Source organism: Phytophthora cinnamomi (genome assembly GCF_018691715.1).
Source record: "Phytophthora cinnamomi strain GKB4 chromosome Unknown Contig39, whole genome shotgun sequence".
NCBI lineage: Eukaryota > Oomycota > Peronosporomycetes > Peronosporales > Peronosporaceae > Phytophthora > Phytophthora cinnamomi.
The window spans coordinates 1,390,777-1,406,696 of NW_027150972.1; the positions used below are offsets into that span (position 1 = coordinate 1,390,777).

The window sequence follows — 15,920 nt, forward strand, 5'->3', positions numbered from 1 at the left end:
TGGTGTTCATACGATGGTTTTGCTTCTCAGATACTCTGCTGGCTTTAGCCGTAGAACGGAGACGTTCGCTGCGGGGTGGCGTTCAGTGACTCGGACGTCTCGAGCGTGAGCTTGTAGATGGACTCGGCCACCATGCGCAGCTCCACCATTTGCGACCAGATCTGCTCACGCCGCTCCCGGTCAGTCAACGCCACCTTCTCGACCTCCTCGTGCTCGGTGATGTCCTCGTGGATGACCTTGTCAGAGTTGTGGGCGCCACGGAACGAGTCCACGGGTAGATCTGCAGTCGGTGACAGCACAGAGCGTGAGAATTCGTCGTCCGTGGGCAGCGTCATGGTGCTCGCACCTGTGTCGGTGGTCACGCCCATGCTGGCGAAACTCGGCTGGCACGCGAGGCTGCTGGTGGGGGCGCTTTCCATTGAGAACCAGCCACTTTCGACCTCTGCGCGCGCGACGTCCACGGCTGCGAGGTGGTCGACGTGCAGAACGCAGCGCTTGCAGATGAGCACGTCCTCCTGCCGCAGCCACAACTTCTTGCTCACCTCCTTGAGCGTTCGCGAGACTCGACAGCGCGAGCACGTTGTTGCGGAGCACAGCGCACACGAGATGGCTCCACTGACGAGCTTGTTGAGTCGTTTGGCGCAAGTCCCGCACCTCAAGTCCTGAGCAAGTGGAGCAGGTCGAAGTGATCGATATGCGGTGTGAGGAGTGCCCAGGTTGTCGTGGATGTCGACATGGCTCACATTTGGAGAGCAGTTGATGCTGCTGCTGGCGTGGGAGCGTTGGCTCGAGCGACGGACTCGCTGTGAGCCTCGACGCCGACCACTCTCCCAGTCTGGTTGCTGCCGGAAGCACCACATGAGCTTCTTGAGGTTGGCACACTCGACCGTGTTCCAGGAGCTCATGAAACCCGTCGAAGCAGCCGTGAGCGCCACGGAGTCCAGCAACTTGCCGTGCGCCTCCACGTATCCTTTGACGTACACGTCGACCTTGGAGTGTCTGCTCCCCAGGCCTGCGGGGATCTCTCGGAAGATGGAGCAGCTCGAGATGCGCCCGCGAGTGACATCCATCCCAGACCGAGGCGTCATGTCACGATACTGCGGCAGGTCCACAGAGTGCAGGAGTTGGTAGCCGATGCGTTCTCCATTCGGACGCATGGTGATCCCTGTGGCTTCGATGAACACCAAGTCTCGCGGTCGCACGATGCCGTGAAGCGCAGTCGGGGGACCTTTCACGAACCACTTGATCCCCAAGAACCGGAACGGGTCAGCGTCGCAGGGGGCATCGATGCACGCCAGCACTGCCCCATTAATCAGCGTGTTCTTGACTACCGTGGCCTTCAGCAGCATGCTCTGCGCGTCTGGCGAGGCGACGCCGTACATGACGTCCTCCAACGTGCCCTCGATCCAACCAGTAGCTACCAGTAGTTTGGGCTCCGTCCACTCGTTGCCACGGAGGGCCATGGACACTCTGTCTGCTATACTGGCACTACTGGTTCGGGACGCCACCACTAAATGGTTCGTGGCCGCGAGGGAGCTCGGGATCGGATACCGTTCCTTGTAGACGGTGATGTGGTCCCGAGTCTTGACGGGCTTCCACCGCCGACGACTCATCCGTCGATGTCGCGGGTCGGCGGAGTAGATATCGTAGTCCCGCAGCGTGTTCGACAGCAGCTGGGTGGCCAGCACTCGGTACTTCTCGCGCTGCTCTGTCGTGAGCTCCACGGGCGGCAGGACGTTGGTCGTCCACGTCGTGGGGCTGTAGCCGTCACCGTCTCGTCGGTCCATGACGGTCGGCCAGTCAATTGACTATCAACTATCAGCTTTCGCGTCGGGCAGCGGAATGCAAACTGAACCAAGGAGAGACGAGTGCAGCACACACTGAGGTCGGAGGCGGCCACCTGGACGCCCTAAGCGCCACAAAGTCGTCGAGTCCCGCGTGACCGGAGTGGGCATGCCACTCACCGACTCTCGTCTGAGATTTGGGCAGTGGCGTCCTGTGTCCTGTACAGTACGCGGCGCAAACGCATTTTCACGCCGGAGCAGCAAGGGCATGAATGGATACTCGTTCTGATACGGCAGTTCGGGTGCTCTGGGCCGCCTTATCTGGTGCAGTGAGCACTTTCGGTGCGTCGAAAATGTGTGGAGTTGTATGGCATTCACGACATCATTACACAAGGTATTACGGGACGCAGGAGGCTGCCAGCTTCCCGGTCGCTGACCTGTTCTGGAGCCCCGTTCTTTAGCGGCATGGATACTTCTGGACTTCCGGTCGCCGACGGAGATGACGGCAATCAGATTCTGAAGCCGCCACTCGCCACCGCCCGCGATCTTGCACCTTGTGCGAGTGCTCGCGGCAGTCTGACTCGGACTCTTGTTCGACAATAGATCAAGTCGCTGCAGCTTCCCGGCACGGATCAAGCAACGTTCTCACCTTGACACATGCAGCTGCAGTGCTTTGAACGTCTAGGATATGGTACCCACGCCTCGACGATCCCCAGCGCTTGACGATAAAGGGGTTTACCGCCCTGACGTGCTACCATCACCTCGACTTGCATACTGAAGCAGATACGATGAAGCTAATGCGTGGTGGCCTGAAGGCGCCGCCTATCGCATTGCTCATGCAACTAAAGACCGAGACCACTTCAACATGATCACTTCAACATCGGCAATTTTCATGGTGACTTCGAGCACTTCATGTTCGCTCCGCTTACATTTTCGCAGTCGTCTCTCATAGATCGAGACGGACTTAGCTGCCTTTGCTTCAGTAGTAGGTGTATTGCGAGCTCACGCTTCCGAACGGACTGAAGTTCGGGCCGCAGCACGAGTCCGTTGTATGTTTGGCGATTTGGTACGTGTTCTCCACCGCGAGCCGCAGCTCCGTCATTTGGCTCCAGAGGTCCTGACGTCGCTGCTGGCTGTCCGTGAACTCGGGCGTGTCCGCCCAGTCGTCCTCGTCGTCTTCCTCCACGCGAGCGCGGCCGTCGCTATCGTGGGCGGACGAGCTCCAGCTGTAGGCCAGCGGGTGAATAGGCGACACCACCGGGCTCACCGAGTCCACCGCCGTCGAGCACTGCGAAAGCGTGCCCATCTGACAGTCACTGAGCGTCGTGGACTCGCCGAGCAGCACGGGTCTCGACTCGGTGCTTTGTGGTTCACTCTTTTTGCGGCGTCTGAACCACCGAGGCTTGGTTGGTAGCACGACACGCGAGCTCGAGGCTGAAGCTTCGGCCTGCTGCTTTTCCTGTTGCTGCTGAAGCTGGTGAAGGCGCTCAAAGAAGACTGTGGTCGAGTTGGAGGAGGTTGTGTGCGTCCGCGCGCTCTCATTCGATCTGTCGAAGTGACAATGAGATCCTGCAGAGTTTGATCTCGGTTTCGAGCGGACAGAGCAGCTAGAAGGAGAATGTACTGCAAACCCCGTGTTTTGGTCCTTGACACGCTGCGTCCGCTTCTGGGCACTGCTGGATCCGCTGCGGTAGCGCCCGTTGCGGATTTCCTGCTGAGCGATGCGGCGAGCAGGATGGAGACGCACCTTCGCCTCGCATAGGCGGCAGATGACACTCTCTCGGCGTTGAAGCTTGAGATCTCCTGTCACGTAGGCCAGTTTCTTGGTGACTCGGCATTTTGAGCATGTGGGCACTTGACACAGCGAGCACAGCCCGACGCTCTTCACTTTCTTCAGCTTACGGCCGCAGGTCCCCCCGCACAGGTCGTTGGGGCCAGCGATGCTGAGGTTGCGTAAGTGAAATCCGCTCGGACCGTCGAAGCTGCTGCTGACGTGTGAGCGCACTGGTGTTCGAGCGTCGGGCCCTCGAGCGCGAGCAGCGGCGTCCTCTTTCCAGCTCACAAGGTGCGGGTGCTCGATGAACCACATGAGTTTCTTGACATGGCCGCACTCGACGGCGTTCCACGAGCTCAAGAAGCCCGTCGACGCCGCCTTGAGCGCAACCGAGTCGAGCAGTTTGCCGTGCTGCTCCACGTAACCGCGGACGTACACGTCCACCCGTCGACTGTCCTCGGACTCCTTGAAAATGGTGCAGGTGGAGATTCGGCCTCGCGTCAACGAGCGCTCGGGAAGTGGTCCGTAGCCGTCCAAATCGACGGAGTGCAGCAACTGGTACCCCATCCGCACTCCGTTCGAGCGCACGATGGCGCCCGTGGACTCGGCAAACACCAAGTCGCGGGGCTGCACGAGGCTGCGCAGCGTGGATGGAGGTCCCTTGACGAACCACTTGACCCCCAAGAACCGGTAGGGCTCCTCTGGCGTCGGGCCGTCGATCTGAGCCAGCACCGCGCCGTCCACCAACGCGCTGCGCACGATCGCCGCCTTGAGCAGCATGGACTCGGCGTCGGGCGTGGCGACCCCGTACATGACGTCGTCGAGTGATCCGACTATGGAGCCGACGCCGACCAGCAATCGGGGCGTCTGCCACTCGTCGTCCGTGAGCCGCTGGTGCTCCGGCAGGTCGAAGCTCGTGCCGGTGATCTTGGGCGGGTCTCGCTCCTTGAACACCGTGAGGTTGTCGCGGGTCTTGACGGCCTTCCAGCGCTTCTGCCTGGCCAAGTCCCGCTTGGCGCCGGGCAGCTTGTCGAACGCGTCGAAATGCGCCAGCGTCTCGCGCACGAGGCCGCGCGCCAAGTGGCGGAGCTGAGACTCTTGCTGGGGCGACAGCGTCAACGGGGGGAACACGTTCTTGCTCCACGACCGCTTCATGGTCGGCTATGGTGCACTAGGTATGCTAGGCAGTACTTCTACGCAGATAGGTAGGTAGGTGAGACTTTGCTGGGAGCGAAGCGATACTTGGTACTGGCGCCGCGGTTTCAGTAATGAGCGATGGACTGCGAGTCATCGCGACGCAGCAGTCAAGTGACTGCGGCTTCTACCTGCTCCAGCATTCCTGCCCCGAAGAGGTCGTGGGCATTGTGGCAAGTGGCTCCAGTCCGCATAGCGCCCGCCCATCACACTTTGCTAATCGCGTAGATGCACCCGACTAAATAGATAATCAGTTTTTGTCGAATTTCGCAAGGAATCAGATATCTCAGTTATATTTGTATGTATCATCATTAACTTATAGATTGCGGATAGGACAACTTATCGCTATAAGCGAGGTAGAAAACTAAGACGATTTCGGGTCTCGTCCGACGTGAGTTCAGAGATCGCTCCAGTGCGAGCTCTGCAACCTGCGGACGTTGCACCGAGCCTAAGGCCCAAAGCTTCGGCTCGAAAATTGCCTGCCCCACTGCTGATGCTCGCAGCGGAAGACGCACACTCTGTTGATGGCGAACGGAACGCACAATATCCCCCGGCTGGCAACGTAGCCAAACAGCGGAGGCTAGACTCCACCGTCACTCGAGCGCAACGGCTCCGGCCTGAGGGAATGTGACACCGAGTCGGCTGCACTGGCGGAGTCCGAGTCGCCAGCTCGCCGGCTGCTCGGTCGGCGAGCATTGGCACTCGGCACGCTCCCGTAGCCATGCCGGGCTGCCCTGCAGTTGTTGAACGGTCAGGCCATCCATAGACATCACAGCCCGTGCGCCCGCTTCAAGGACGCAACTCAAAGTCCAGCGGCGGAGGACAACGCGCTGGTCAGCGGACTAAGAACTGCGAGTCTTCGCAGCTTCCATGTCGGCATGAACGCGACTCAGGCCACCAATTCGCTGCCACGCTTCGCTTTAGGATCAGGCCCGCAGATCACTTTCGAGTCGATTGGATAGGCGGGGGCTGACTCGCTTTCGAGTGCAGTGCCAGAGCCGCAGAGTTGCAATGACGATCTTAGTCCGGTCTGTCGGGTGATCCATACGTTGACTCCAGGCCCCGACCAATTTCGCGTGCCTTGCCAAGGCGATCTCCATTGTTGCGCCGCTCCTAATGCGGGACCCGATCTACTGATCCACTCCGGTTTCCAGCCTCGTCTCCTTATTCCAGCCTGGACACAACAGGCCACGAACGGCACGAGAGAATCTGAGAGACCAGCGCATTCCAGATCCCAAAGCTTATTATTATTCCGCGGGAATGCCCTCGCTTTCGGATTGCTAGGGCGAATGTGTGGCAATAATCTTCCATTCTCGTCCGCTGCTGCAGCCATTTGGGTGCTTCAACAGCGGCAGAGCGCGATTCGATTCCAAAATGGAAAATACGCTCTTCATCTTCAAGGTGGCAGCCGTTTAAAGTGTCGTACTCGATTTCATCGGCTTCTCCTCGCCCTGAAGAGTTTAGCGTAGTGATCTCTGCACTTCTGTGTGGCCAGCCAATATAGGCATGACTTAACTTCGACGTACATGAGCGCTCCACTGTCTGAAATCCATATTGCGTATGCGAGCGTAGAGCACAATGCGTAGTAGTGCACTGGTCTCGCGTAGTGTCGGCGAGTGGTTTCAGTCTTGTGCTTTGACAAGAAGTTAATACGCATTATGGTACCTTGTTGAAGGTTTGATGTTACGGTAGACTTGTTGCCGACATTGAGATGTATGGTGCGAAAAACTCAACTTGAATTGTAACATGGTGTTACAACTAACATTAGCGGGTTTTACGAAATAAAAATAGTAGTTCTGTCCTGCTGCAGGGCTTTATTGGTGAGATAGAATTGTTTTGCTTTCACTTCGGCCCCAACACTACTTCGTAGTCCTCAACACTCGAACACTCGTAGCCATAGGTTTCCTACTTTAATCATGAAGTTTCGCGCTTATCTTGATGAGCATCTCACCATGGTATCATCAATCAAACGAATACCGTATTGCTAGGATGCATCTGTGCAATCGACCACACATGGCGCGGTAGCACGTAGTGTAAGTAACCTAAATACACCTCATACAAGTAAAATTTACGATCGACAACCTCATTAAAAGAATCCAAATTCTGGGTGCTTAGGTTGGCGAAAAAGCGCAAGTTAACGTACGTGCAGGCGATCGATCAACCTTAAACGTCCACGTGTTACCACGGCAGCCACAATATTATTAATACTCAAGGTTTTGGTGATGTTAGGCATGGGCGTTCATGACGCGTCGTTAAACGTGAAAGTGGAAGTTTGGTCCATGAATCCGTCTCTGGGTGGCAAGGCGCCACGAATGAGAGGGCGGCACCATAACACTTTTAAGTTATGTACAGATAGCACCAACAGCTTTGTCCTCATCCAAGCCCAGGACACGTACTGTACGGGGTACGATTCGACGCGGTAGTAAACATCACGTAAATGCAATCGTATCAAGAATACGATGCACCGCACGAACGATGCTGCTTCGTATTTTTGTGCTGTTAGCACGCGCGCATGTTTCCAAAGTTTATTGAAGAGAAGCATTGGTCACGTGTTCCCTAAAGCAGACCTGCTCCAATATCCCAGACGAATCGGCTTCGGTGCGGCGCGTTCCGAGCGTCACATTGCCACATTAGCCTTCTGAAGCGCAAGCGCTCCGATCACTTCCATTATGTCATCCGGAATTCCTTTCGCGCCGCTGAGCTTGACACTCGACCAGCACCAACACTGCCAAGATATCGCATTCCAGCTGCTGGATCGCACCCTACGCAACTATGATGAACGAAATGATAGCAAAGATCCACACACTGGCCTGCCACGGCATCACTCAAACCTCGACAGCGTGAACTGGAAGCGGCTCAGGACACGCGCGAACACCTCGCTCTATTCGGAACGCACTAGCTCCTTGCCACGGGGCCACCATTTCCCCCTCCATGATGGCAGCTGGAACAACCCATGCGCCTTGTTGGCTGTGGGGACGATCGACAGCACCCTTGACGAGGTCATGTTTGGATTGGAGACGCCTGACTTCCTCACGATGCAAGTCCGGTCCGCGATGCTCGGTAAACAGTCCGTGGATGGGGCCATCTTGTCGCGGCTTGCTGGGCCCACAGACACCGACCCGTTCCAGTTCATGGGCATTACGTGGATGGCGGAGAAGCAAGGCTGGCCTCTCAGCATGGTGATACGCCCACGGGACTTTACCATCATCTCTGCAACTGGAGTCGTACGCCGTCCCAACGGAGATCGGATCGGGTATGAGGTTGCTCAGTCGATCGATCTACCGCAGTGCCCGCCACTTCCTGCGCCGATGGTGCGGGGTAAGCTCATGTATGGTGCCGTCTACAAACAACTAGACAATGGCACTGTGGATGTGTACATTAATATGTATGTGGAGTCTCAAGGGCGTGTTTTGAATAAGCTGGTTGCTGCTGCGATGTGGGAATCGGCGCTCGGTTTCTGGAAAGCCCCGCAACTATCCGAGACGAAGAAGTTGCAATGGTGTATGGAAAACAAGAGTGATACGCGGCAAAAGCGAGCTGCAGTGACTCACGACGACTCGGATGTCAAGGCAACGCACTGTGAAGTCTGCTCGAAGAAGAGGAACCTGCAATCAAGACGACACAGCACCCAGCACTACAACGACCGCACCGCATGCTCCCTCTGCGCAACTCCTGTGTGTTCGATATGCAGGATAAAACGCACGGTGAATGTTCCCAGTGAAACCAGCGAGAATCTCCTCCATATCAGTGTTTCTGTGTGTCGGGTCTGTATGCTGTTCGTGCGTCGGCAATGTCCATCTACGATCGCCAAGCTCAACGAACAGCAGCGACGAGAAACGGATTCGCGGTCCAGCCATCGCCTTACTTTCGAGAGCGTGTGGGACCACGCTGTGTTCTCGCCGTTGAGCTCGCGCACAAGATACCCATCGATCTCCGTGTCGGATTTAGTGAAGCTGATAAATCGTTTTGCGGATTTGGACGTGCCAGACGCCAAGCGCTCGTTACGCCGCAAGACAGACCCAACAAAGGCGTAAGTAGGTTACGAAATGAATGATTGTGTACAAGTATCGTAAAAAGAAAAATCTCTCAATTTTTATTGAGTTTTTATTGCCTACGGAGAACATCCATGGCTGTGAAGTAGCCGAAGGTGACTGGACTTCGTGCCACAGTCCATTCAATTGAGCTTCGTCCTGCCCGAAAGGGGTCAGCTCAATGCAGTCCTGGTTTTATAGGTCCGCCCACTGCGGTCGTGCCTCAACCGAGCCGATGGCGCCTTACGTCTTCCCCAACAAAGACACAAACGATGTGCTGAGGGTGTACACGTAAGAACATACCGGTGCTTGGTAATCCACACAACGTAGATAAGGAAATTTCGGTGAAAACATGCATCCCGCTTCCTCAAGAACCAAGTCTAGCCGAAGCCTTGCGTCGAGTGGACAAGTGAGCCCTATGTGGACGGGTGATTATAGAAGACGGAGGAATCACTGTGCAGTAAAAGGTATCCACGATTGTACAGTATGGAACCATTGAATACTGAGGTGGCAATGACGCGAGAAGCCATAAATTTTGCGACGGACGTGTAGTGCTGGAATTTGCAAGCTGCGGAGGTCGTGTCTCAATCGCTTGGAAGGAGCTCTGGTACTGTACATGCAGTGTATCAGGATACGGCAAGTCGATGAGCTCGAGCGAGGACAAACAAGCACCGCGAGTCGCTAAAGTTTATGTATGTCGCCGACTTGCAAAGCGGCTCTCGGCACGACTGTCGACATCTGCACGCACCGAAACCCCGATTTGATGCCCGCTATTTCTTAGTCCAATTTGAAGTGGCTCCGCTCGCCCACAACTTTCTCCTCGCGTGGCTACGACTCGTCCGCAATCAGACTGGCGCGCTCGAGCCCCGTCGGCCTGTCGATGACCCTGCAATATACGCTCGCGTTATTCCAGACGAGTCAACTCGGTACACAAACTGCTCGGCGGTGGAAGCAGCGCGAGGAGAACGCTCGGAGGCTTGCAGTTTTTCCTGTCCTTCAGTTCTCCGACACAACTCAATCGACCAGCTAGAGTGCAACGGCTACAGCAACGGCGCGGATGACAATCGACAGTCGCAGAGAAGTCCCCTTTGCGCCGTTACGCTTGACAAGGAAGCAGCGCCAGCACTGCCAAGACATCACCTTCGAGTTGCTGGACCGCACCCTGCGCAACTATGACGACAGAAGCGACAGTGTAGACGGGCACGTGGGCACACCGAGACACCACGCCAATCTCGACAGGAGCCACTGGAAGCAACTCAAGACCCAGGCAAACGCGTCGCTATACGCAGAGAGAGCGAGTCGGTCGTGGCACGACCTGAATCTCTCCGTCGGGAACGCGGACAAGCAGTGCGTACTGCTGGCTGTAGGGACCATCGACGGAAGTCTGGACGAGGTCATGTTTGGACTGGAGACGCCGGACTTCGCAACCGTGAAAGTCCGGTCCGAGACGCTCGCCAATCGCCCTCTGGACGGCGCCATCTTGGCGCAGCTCGCTAGTCCGACAGGAGCCGATCCGTTCCAGTCCATGGACATCACGTGGATGGTGGGCCAGAAGAGCTGGCCGCTCAACTTGGTGAAGCATCCTCGAGACTTTGTGCTTGTCTCGGCGACTGGTGTCATGACCCACACGAACGGCGAGTTCATCGGGTACGAAGTAGTCCAGTCCATCGACTTACCGCAGTGCCCAGCACTCCCGAAGCCCATGGTGCGCGGCAGACGAAAGTATGCTGCCATCTACAAGCAGAAAGAAGACGGCATGGTCGACGCGTTTATCCAGATGTACGTGGAAACTCAGTGCCTCGTGTTCGACAAGCTCGCTGTTACTGGGCTCTGGGAGTCCGTGCTCGGTTTCTGGAACACGCCACGCTTGTCGGAGGCCAAGAAGCTGCAATGGTGTATGGACAACAAATTTGTATCCTTGGAGCAGCAACAGTCGGCGGGAGATGGCGAGTCGAAGCACTGCGAGAATTGTCCGACCAAGAGAAATCCAAGCTCGAGACGCCGCAGTGCCCACTTAAGCGACCACAGCACGTGTGCGCTTTGTACAGCGCAAATATGTTCAAGCTGCCGAGTGAAGCGAACCCTCAAAGTGCCCGGGGAAGAAGGCGTGAAGCTGCTCGATTTGCACGTGGCAGTGTGTCTGCCGTGTCTGACCTTCGTGCAGGAGCAGGATCCGGCCGAAATTGCCTGGGACAATCAGATGCAACGCGAGGCATGCAACCAGAGCAAGACCACGAAGCGCCGCTTCTCCTTCAGCCGCGAGTGTGGTCTACCTACGTTCTCACCGCTCGGCTCCAACCGAAGATATCCGTCCATCTCGGTGTCGGACCTCATCAAGTTGATGAACTCCCTCTCTGACCTGGGCATGAACAGGGCGTCGCAAACGATACGGCGCAAGACGGTCCCGCTGCATTGAACGAAGACGCTGTGAAAAATTCCAGGTCGAGTTTTGTACTGTATGTAGTTACGTGTGCTTGTTGTTGTAAAAAGATGATACAATCAAATGTGCACCAATTTTATCGTCCACTTATTGTTGGTACATCGTTGCGACCAGAAGCAAGGCGACCAGCCACAACGGTGCACTGTCAATCGTAGAGGAACTCGAGGTGGCACCACCTTGAGTATTTGCTGTCGCAGCCTCTTCATCAAGATTGAGGGTTTGGCCGAACTGGTCAACGCACCGCACGAACATGGCGTTCCCAATCACGCGAGACTTGTATGCAGTGGGTCATTCGCTGTAAGTGCTGGGATCGTCGGTCACACCGACGTAGCAGCCCATGTAGGTGAATTCAGCCTTGCCGGTTTGAGTGTAGAAGTTCCTGCCGCATTCCGTCGGCGTGACATCGGTTGAGCCACCTTCGTTGATGACTTCCAAGTCGCGGCACACGCAGCCGTCAGGAACAGAATAGTTTAGTGTCAGGGCTGCATTGCCGTTCGCGTCGCCGCATACGCCCCCTTCGCAGCCGAACTTGCACATGTCGGTCGTCACTGATAAAACGTTATCCACCTTGCTGAGACCGGACTCTAACCGCTTTATATTTGCTGCGCTCATTGCAGCTTTGTTGGCTACCTTTGCAGCACTTAGAGCTGTCGCTGCTGTGCTCGCGCAAGCCTTGAGAGTGTTGAGCTCGGAGCATTTTTGTGCCTTGCCGTACAACCCCTTGTAGCAATTCATAAGTTCATTCACCTTCTCGTTGACAAATTCGACGCCGAAATTGATCGTGAAGCCCACAGGGTCATCCGTGAAGTCGCTGACGACGGTGCCCATAGCTTTCGCGACATCGTCCAGTTTAATAGCGGTGACCATATCGAGGGCACAACTGACGTAATTGATTGGGTTGTTGCATACTTCTTCGGACGGGCAGGTAATGGTTCCCCACCAGCAATTTTCGGTACTGGCAGCTTGAAGCGCGTAGAAGTCTTCAATCGACGTTCCATTGCTCACTCCGACGAAAGGACCAGAAGCAGCACTTGCACTTCCAACGATTGACGCGGTGGAGCCCGTGAAGGCCGTGCTGAAGGTGCAGGAGGCTGTTAGAACCAGTGTAGGTCGCAACATGTTTGTCGCCAAAGCTTGACTGGAAGCGGGGGAATTTTAGAGCGGAGGAATTGAAAGTGAGACGAATAGAAGGCTTGTTAATCGCTGCATGCTAGGGCGAGGACGTGGGTAGGTATGAGCGTGTCGCTCGGCGGACAAGTTCGTCAAGATAGCCGCTATTTGCACGCCTAGAACAAACCAAACCAACCAAAGTGCAAACTATTGGTTCGAAGTTATATTTCACGACCTTTGAACCAATTTTCGCCGTTACTTTGGTTACCAGACCAACGCTCTTGAACCATTCCTGAGGTTTGGAGTTTCGTGGTTTGGAGTTGAGCTTCAGCTGCAACCGATGGTTTGCTTTTTCCGCTGCCTGGTTGGTCAATATGGCTCTCTGTACTCCCGGCGGGCTCTCTTCAAAGGCCGCGCCCAAGCAAGCGGCATACCCGAAGAATTAGAATCTGCGGCTGGTATCGGTAGCAAGGTTGGCTTATTCGCTTGCACCTCCTGGATGACAGGATTTGCATTCCCGAAGGCGGCGAGCATCTCACCCTGATGCAGCTTTCGTCTTTGACAGCGGCTCCAGCCTTCAACGACGCCGGCCTTTCGGCTGTGCAGCGCGGCACTTCTCGATAAGAGCCGCATCGTGAACAGTTTCAAATCGAGGTTTTTATCCAACCACATTCTCGTGGTTTGCTTTGGTTTGCAGCGTCTCACTCGGTTCAAACCACTTCGAACCAAACCACGAAACAATTTCGAACCTGGTTCATTGGTAGTTTTGGTTTGGTTTGTTTACCGAACCAAACCACGTGGTTTGGTTTGTTCTAGGCGTGGCTATTTGATGCAAAATATAGACTTCGAGGACGAAGAATTTAATCGTCAGCGCTAGAGACGAATACGTCCTCCACCTAGAAACGTCGTGGACTTCTTCCCGCAGACAACCACGCTTCGTCGTTGATGAATAATGATCGCGTTCATAATGTCAATAGGGGGGGGGGGGGGGCTAACTAGCTAGTCAAAGGCTTCAGGGTGTGCGTTACGATATCAACCGGTCGCATGTGCTGCACGAACACCATGCACGCCCGACAGACAATGACCGTGTGATCTGTGAGCTTGAGACGCCGCTCGTCGATCGCCTCCAGTGTCTTCTCAACGCGGCACTTGGCGCACGTGGGCGACACGCACAGCGTACACGCAGTCTTGTCCTCCACGTCACTGCCCCGCATCTTGCGCTTCTCGAGACACAGTTTGCAGTTGTCTTTCGCCGACGGAGACGCCTGCCGCTGGAGTTGTCGACGCTGCGCCTTGCAATTGGCGATGCACCACTGCAGCTTCTTCATCTCGGCGAGCTGCGGCGCGACCCACAGGTCCAGCGTGGACTTCCACGTCGCCGACACCACGACTTTGTTCAGCAGCGTGCTCTGGGTCTCGATGTACGTTTGCACGAACACGTCCACGACGCCAGGTTCCTGCTGTCTGAAGATGGCGGCGTACATGAGCGGGGTGCGCATCGACCCGGGCAGTGGCGGGCATTGCGGGAGGTTCGCCGGCTGCACGACCTGGTAGCCGATGCGGTCGCTGTTGGCGCGCGTCATGGTGCCTTTCGACGCGAGCGTCACGAAGTCGCGCGGGGACGATACCGTTTTGAGCGGCCAGCCGTGCTTGAAGGCCATCCACTGGATGCCCATATACTGGAACGGATCCGCCTCCGTGGGGCCCGCCAGCTCGCTCAGGACGGCGCAGTCCACGGGCCTCATGGCCAGCATCTCGTTGCGGTCTCTGAGGCTTGCAACAATGGGCGTCTCCACGCCGAGCATGACCTCGTCCAGGTCGCCCTGGATGGAGCCCACCATGAGGAAGACCATGGGGTTCTTCCAGTTGCTGCCCAGGAGGTTGTCATCACGGTGTACGCTGGAGCTACGCTCGAGGTAGAGCGACGCGTTGGCCTGCGTCTTGAGCTGCTTCCAGCGCGTGCTGTCCAGGTTCGAGTGGTGCAACGGCGTCGTGGGGCGGCCGTTGTCCTCCTGGCCGTCACGCTCGTCGTAGCTGCGCAGCGTCCGGTCCAGCAACAGGAAGGACTGGTCGCGACAAGTCTGTTGCTCGTCGGGCGTGAGCTGCAGCGCCTGGAACGGGGCGCCCTGAGTCGCCATGGGCTCCGATAATTCGATTGTGGTTCCACGCACGCCGCAACCAGAGCACCCGATGTCACGCAGAGAGACTGGAACTTCCAGTGCCTGGAGCCATGTGTCGCCGCCCAGACAGGGCGAAGCGATGCATCTGCCCGGCTTTGGCGATGGCGAACTTGTTTGTCGAGATACGAAGGTGCGATGGGATGTTAAAGCAAGCATGCTGAATCCTGTAATCAGTTTCTGACTCACTGCATGATGGTGTGCATCAACAAGAAGGGCTCGATCAAGTGCCAGACGCCGGCCTGAATGCTCATAGAGGCGCCGTGTCCAACTTGGCAGCGCACGTAGGTTTTCAATTGAGTTAGGTACTGTGCTCGTCAGAACTGTACGTCCGTCACGACGCTGTCGTCTTGTTCAGGGGCACGCCCGAGAGGGCCCCGACGCTGGAAACGCGGCCAGCGCTGCTCGTCTTCATGTAGCACGTGGGCCCCGCCGGATCCAGGTTGACGAACGTGAAGGCGTTGCAGCCCTCGGTCTCCCGGCACAGCGAGCAGCAAAGCCAAGGATACAGCGTCGGCGCGCTGCTCAGGTCGTTGCCGTAGTAGTCCACGTCCGTCTCGAGTCCTCCGCAGCCGTCGGGCAGGCCGATGCACTGGTAGTAGTACGTGTTCCAGGGCTGGCAGTAGCTGCTCGACTCGCAGCAGGTGGTGCCCTGCGCGTTGCCACAGTACTGACCCTCGGCGACCGAGCACTCGGCTGTCGGTGTTGGTGTCGGTGTGGCCGACACTGGCAGGAAGGCCGACACCACCGTGAGGTCTGTCGACGTGGTGTAGGTGGTGCTGCTTCCCATCGCGCTCTTTAGTAGGCAGCGCTTGATGCCCTCGCTCTTGGACACGTACAGCGTGTAGAGCACGCAGCCTTCGGCCGCCAGTTGCGCGCAGTAGGCGCAGCACTCATCGGCCGAGTCGGTGGAGAACTCGTAGATGGTAAAGTCATCGTAAAATACGCCGTCCAGCTGCGCGCTGCAAGCAGATGGAGTCGCTGTCGTTGGTGCTGGGGATGGAGAGCTGGTCGCTGTGGGTCCCGGCGCCGACGTGACGGACACCATGAAGGCCGACACGGCGGTGACGCTCGAGCTGTCGGCATAGTTGGTCTTCTCGCCCGCCCCGCTCTTGAGGTAGCAGAGACTCTGGCCCGTGCTGGACGAGTGGAAGTACGTGTACAGCACGCAGCCGTCGTACGCAGCGCAGAGGCTGCAGCACGCCGCCGCGTCGGTCACGGTCGACGTCTGCAGGTTGAAGCCGTGGTAGTAGATGTCCTTGAGCTGCGAGCCGCAGGTCAAGCTTGTAGCGGCATCACCGATGCCCAGGAGGCAGCTGAAGGCCAGTGCGACTAGCAAATGGAGCGAGAGCTTCATCCTCGATGGCACCAAATCGATCACTGAAATCGGGCAAATGCAGGACTGCCGCT

At 56.8% G+C, this 15,920-nt stretch overlaps 6 protein-coding genes across 6 annotated transcripts; 1 reads left to right on the plus strand and 5 right to left on the minus strand.

Moving 5' to 3' along the window:
- Positions 1–44: 44 nt before the first annotated feature.
- Positions 45–1,787, minus strand: IUM83_10722 (uncharacterized protein; the record flags this gene model as incomplete). Its single annotated transcript, XM_067935238.1, has 1 exon — positions 45–1,787. The coding sequence occupies one exon, from the start codon at positions 1,785–1,787 to the stop codon at positions 45–47; it is 1,743 nt and encodes a 580-aa protein (XP_067791591.1).
- Positions 1,788–2,763: 976 nt separating this feature from the next.
- On the minus strand, positions 2,764–4,713 carry IUM83_10723 (uncharacterized protein; the record flags this gene model as incomplete). Its single annotated transcript, XM_067935239.1, has 1 exon — positions 2,764–4,713. One exon carries the CDS (start codon positions 4,711–4,713, stop codon positions 2,764–2,766), a length of 1,950 nt encoding a protein of 649 aa, XP_067791470.1.
- A 5,172-nt stretch (positions 4,714–9,885) lies between these two features.
- IUM83_10724 (uncharacterized protein) lies at positions 9,886–11,199 on the plus strand (the record flags this gene model as incomplete). The annotated part of the gene is made up of 1 exon (XM_067935240.1): positions 9,886–11,199. The coding sequence occupies one exon, from the start codon at positions 9,886–9,888 to the stop codon at positions 11,197–11,199; it is 1,314 nt and encodes a 437-aa protein (XP_067791485.1).
- Positions 11,200–11,511: 312 nt separating this feature from the next.
- Positions 11,512–12,090, minus strand: IUM83_10725 (uncharacterized protein; the record flags this gene model as incomplete). Its single annotated transcript, XM_067935241.1, has 1 exon — positions 11,512–12,090. One exon carries the CDS (start codon positions 12,088–12,090, stop codon positions 11,512–11,514), a length of 579 nt encoding a protein of 192 aa, XP_067791584.1.
- Positions 12,091–13,328: 1,238 nt separating this feature from the next.
- On the minus strand, positions 13,329–14,471 carry IUM83_10726 (uncharacterized protein; the record flags this gene model as incomplete). Its single annotated transcript, XM_067935242.1, has 1 exon — positions 13,329–14,471. One exon carries the CDS (start codon positions 14,469–14,471, stop codon positions 13,329–13,331), a length of 1,143 nt encoding a protein of 380 aa, XP_067791583.1.
- Positions 14,472–14,844: 373 nt separating this feature from the next.
- Positions 14,845–15,867, minus strand: IUM83_10727 (uncharacterized protein; the record flags this gene model as incomplete). Its single annotated transcript, XM_067935243.1, has 1 exon — positions 14,845–15,867. One exon carries the CDS (start codon positions 15,865–15,867, stop codon positions 14,845–14,847), a length of 1,023 nt encoding a protein of 340 aa, XP_067791462.1.
- Between the last annotated feature and the right edge of the window lie 53 nt (positions 15,868–15,920).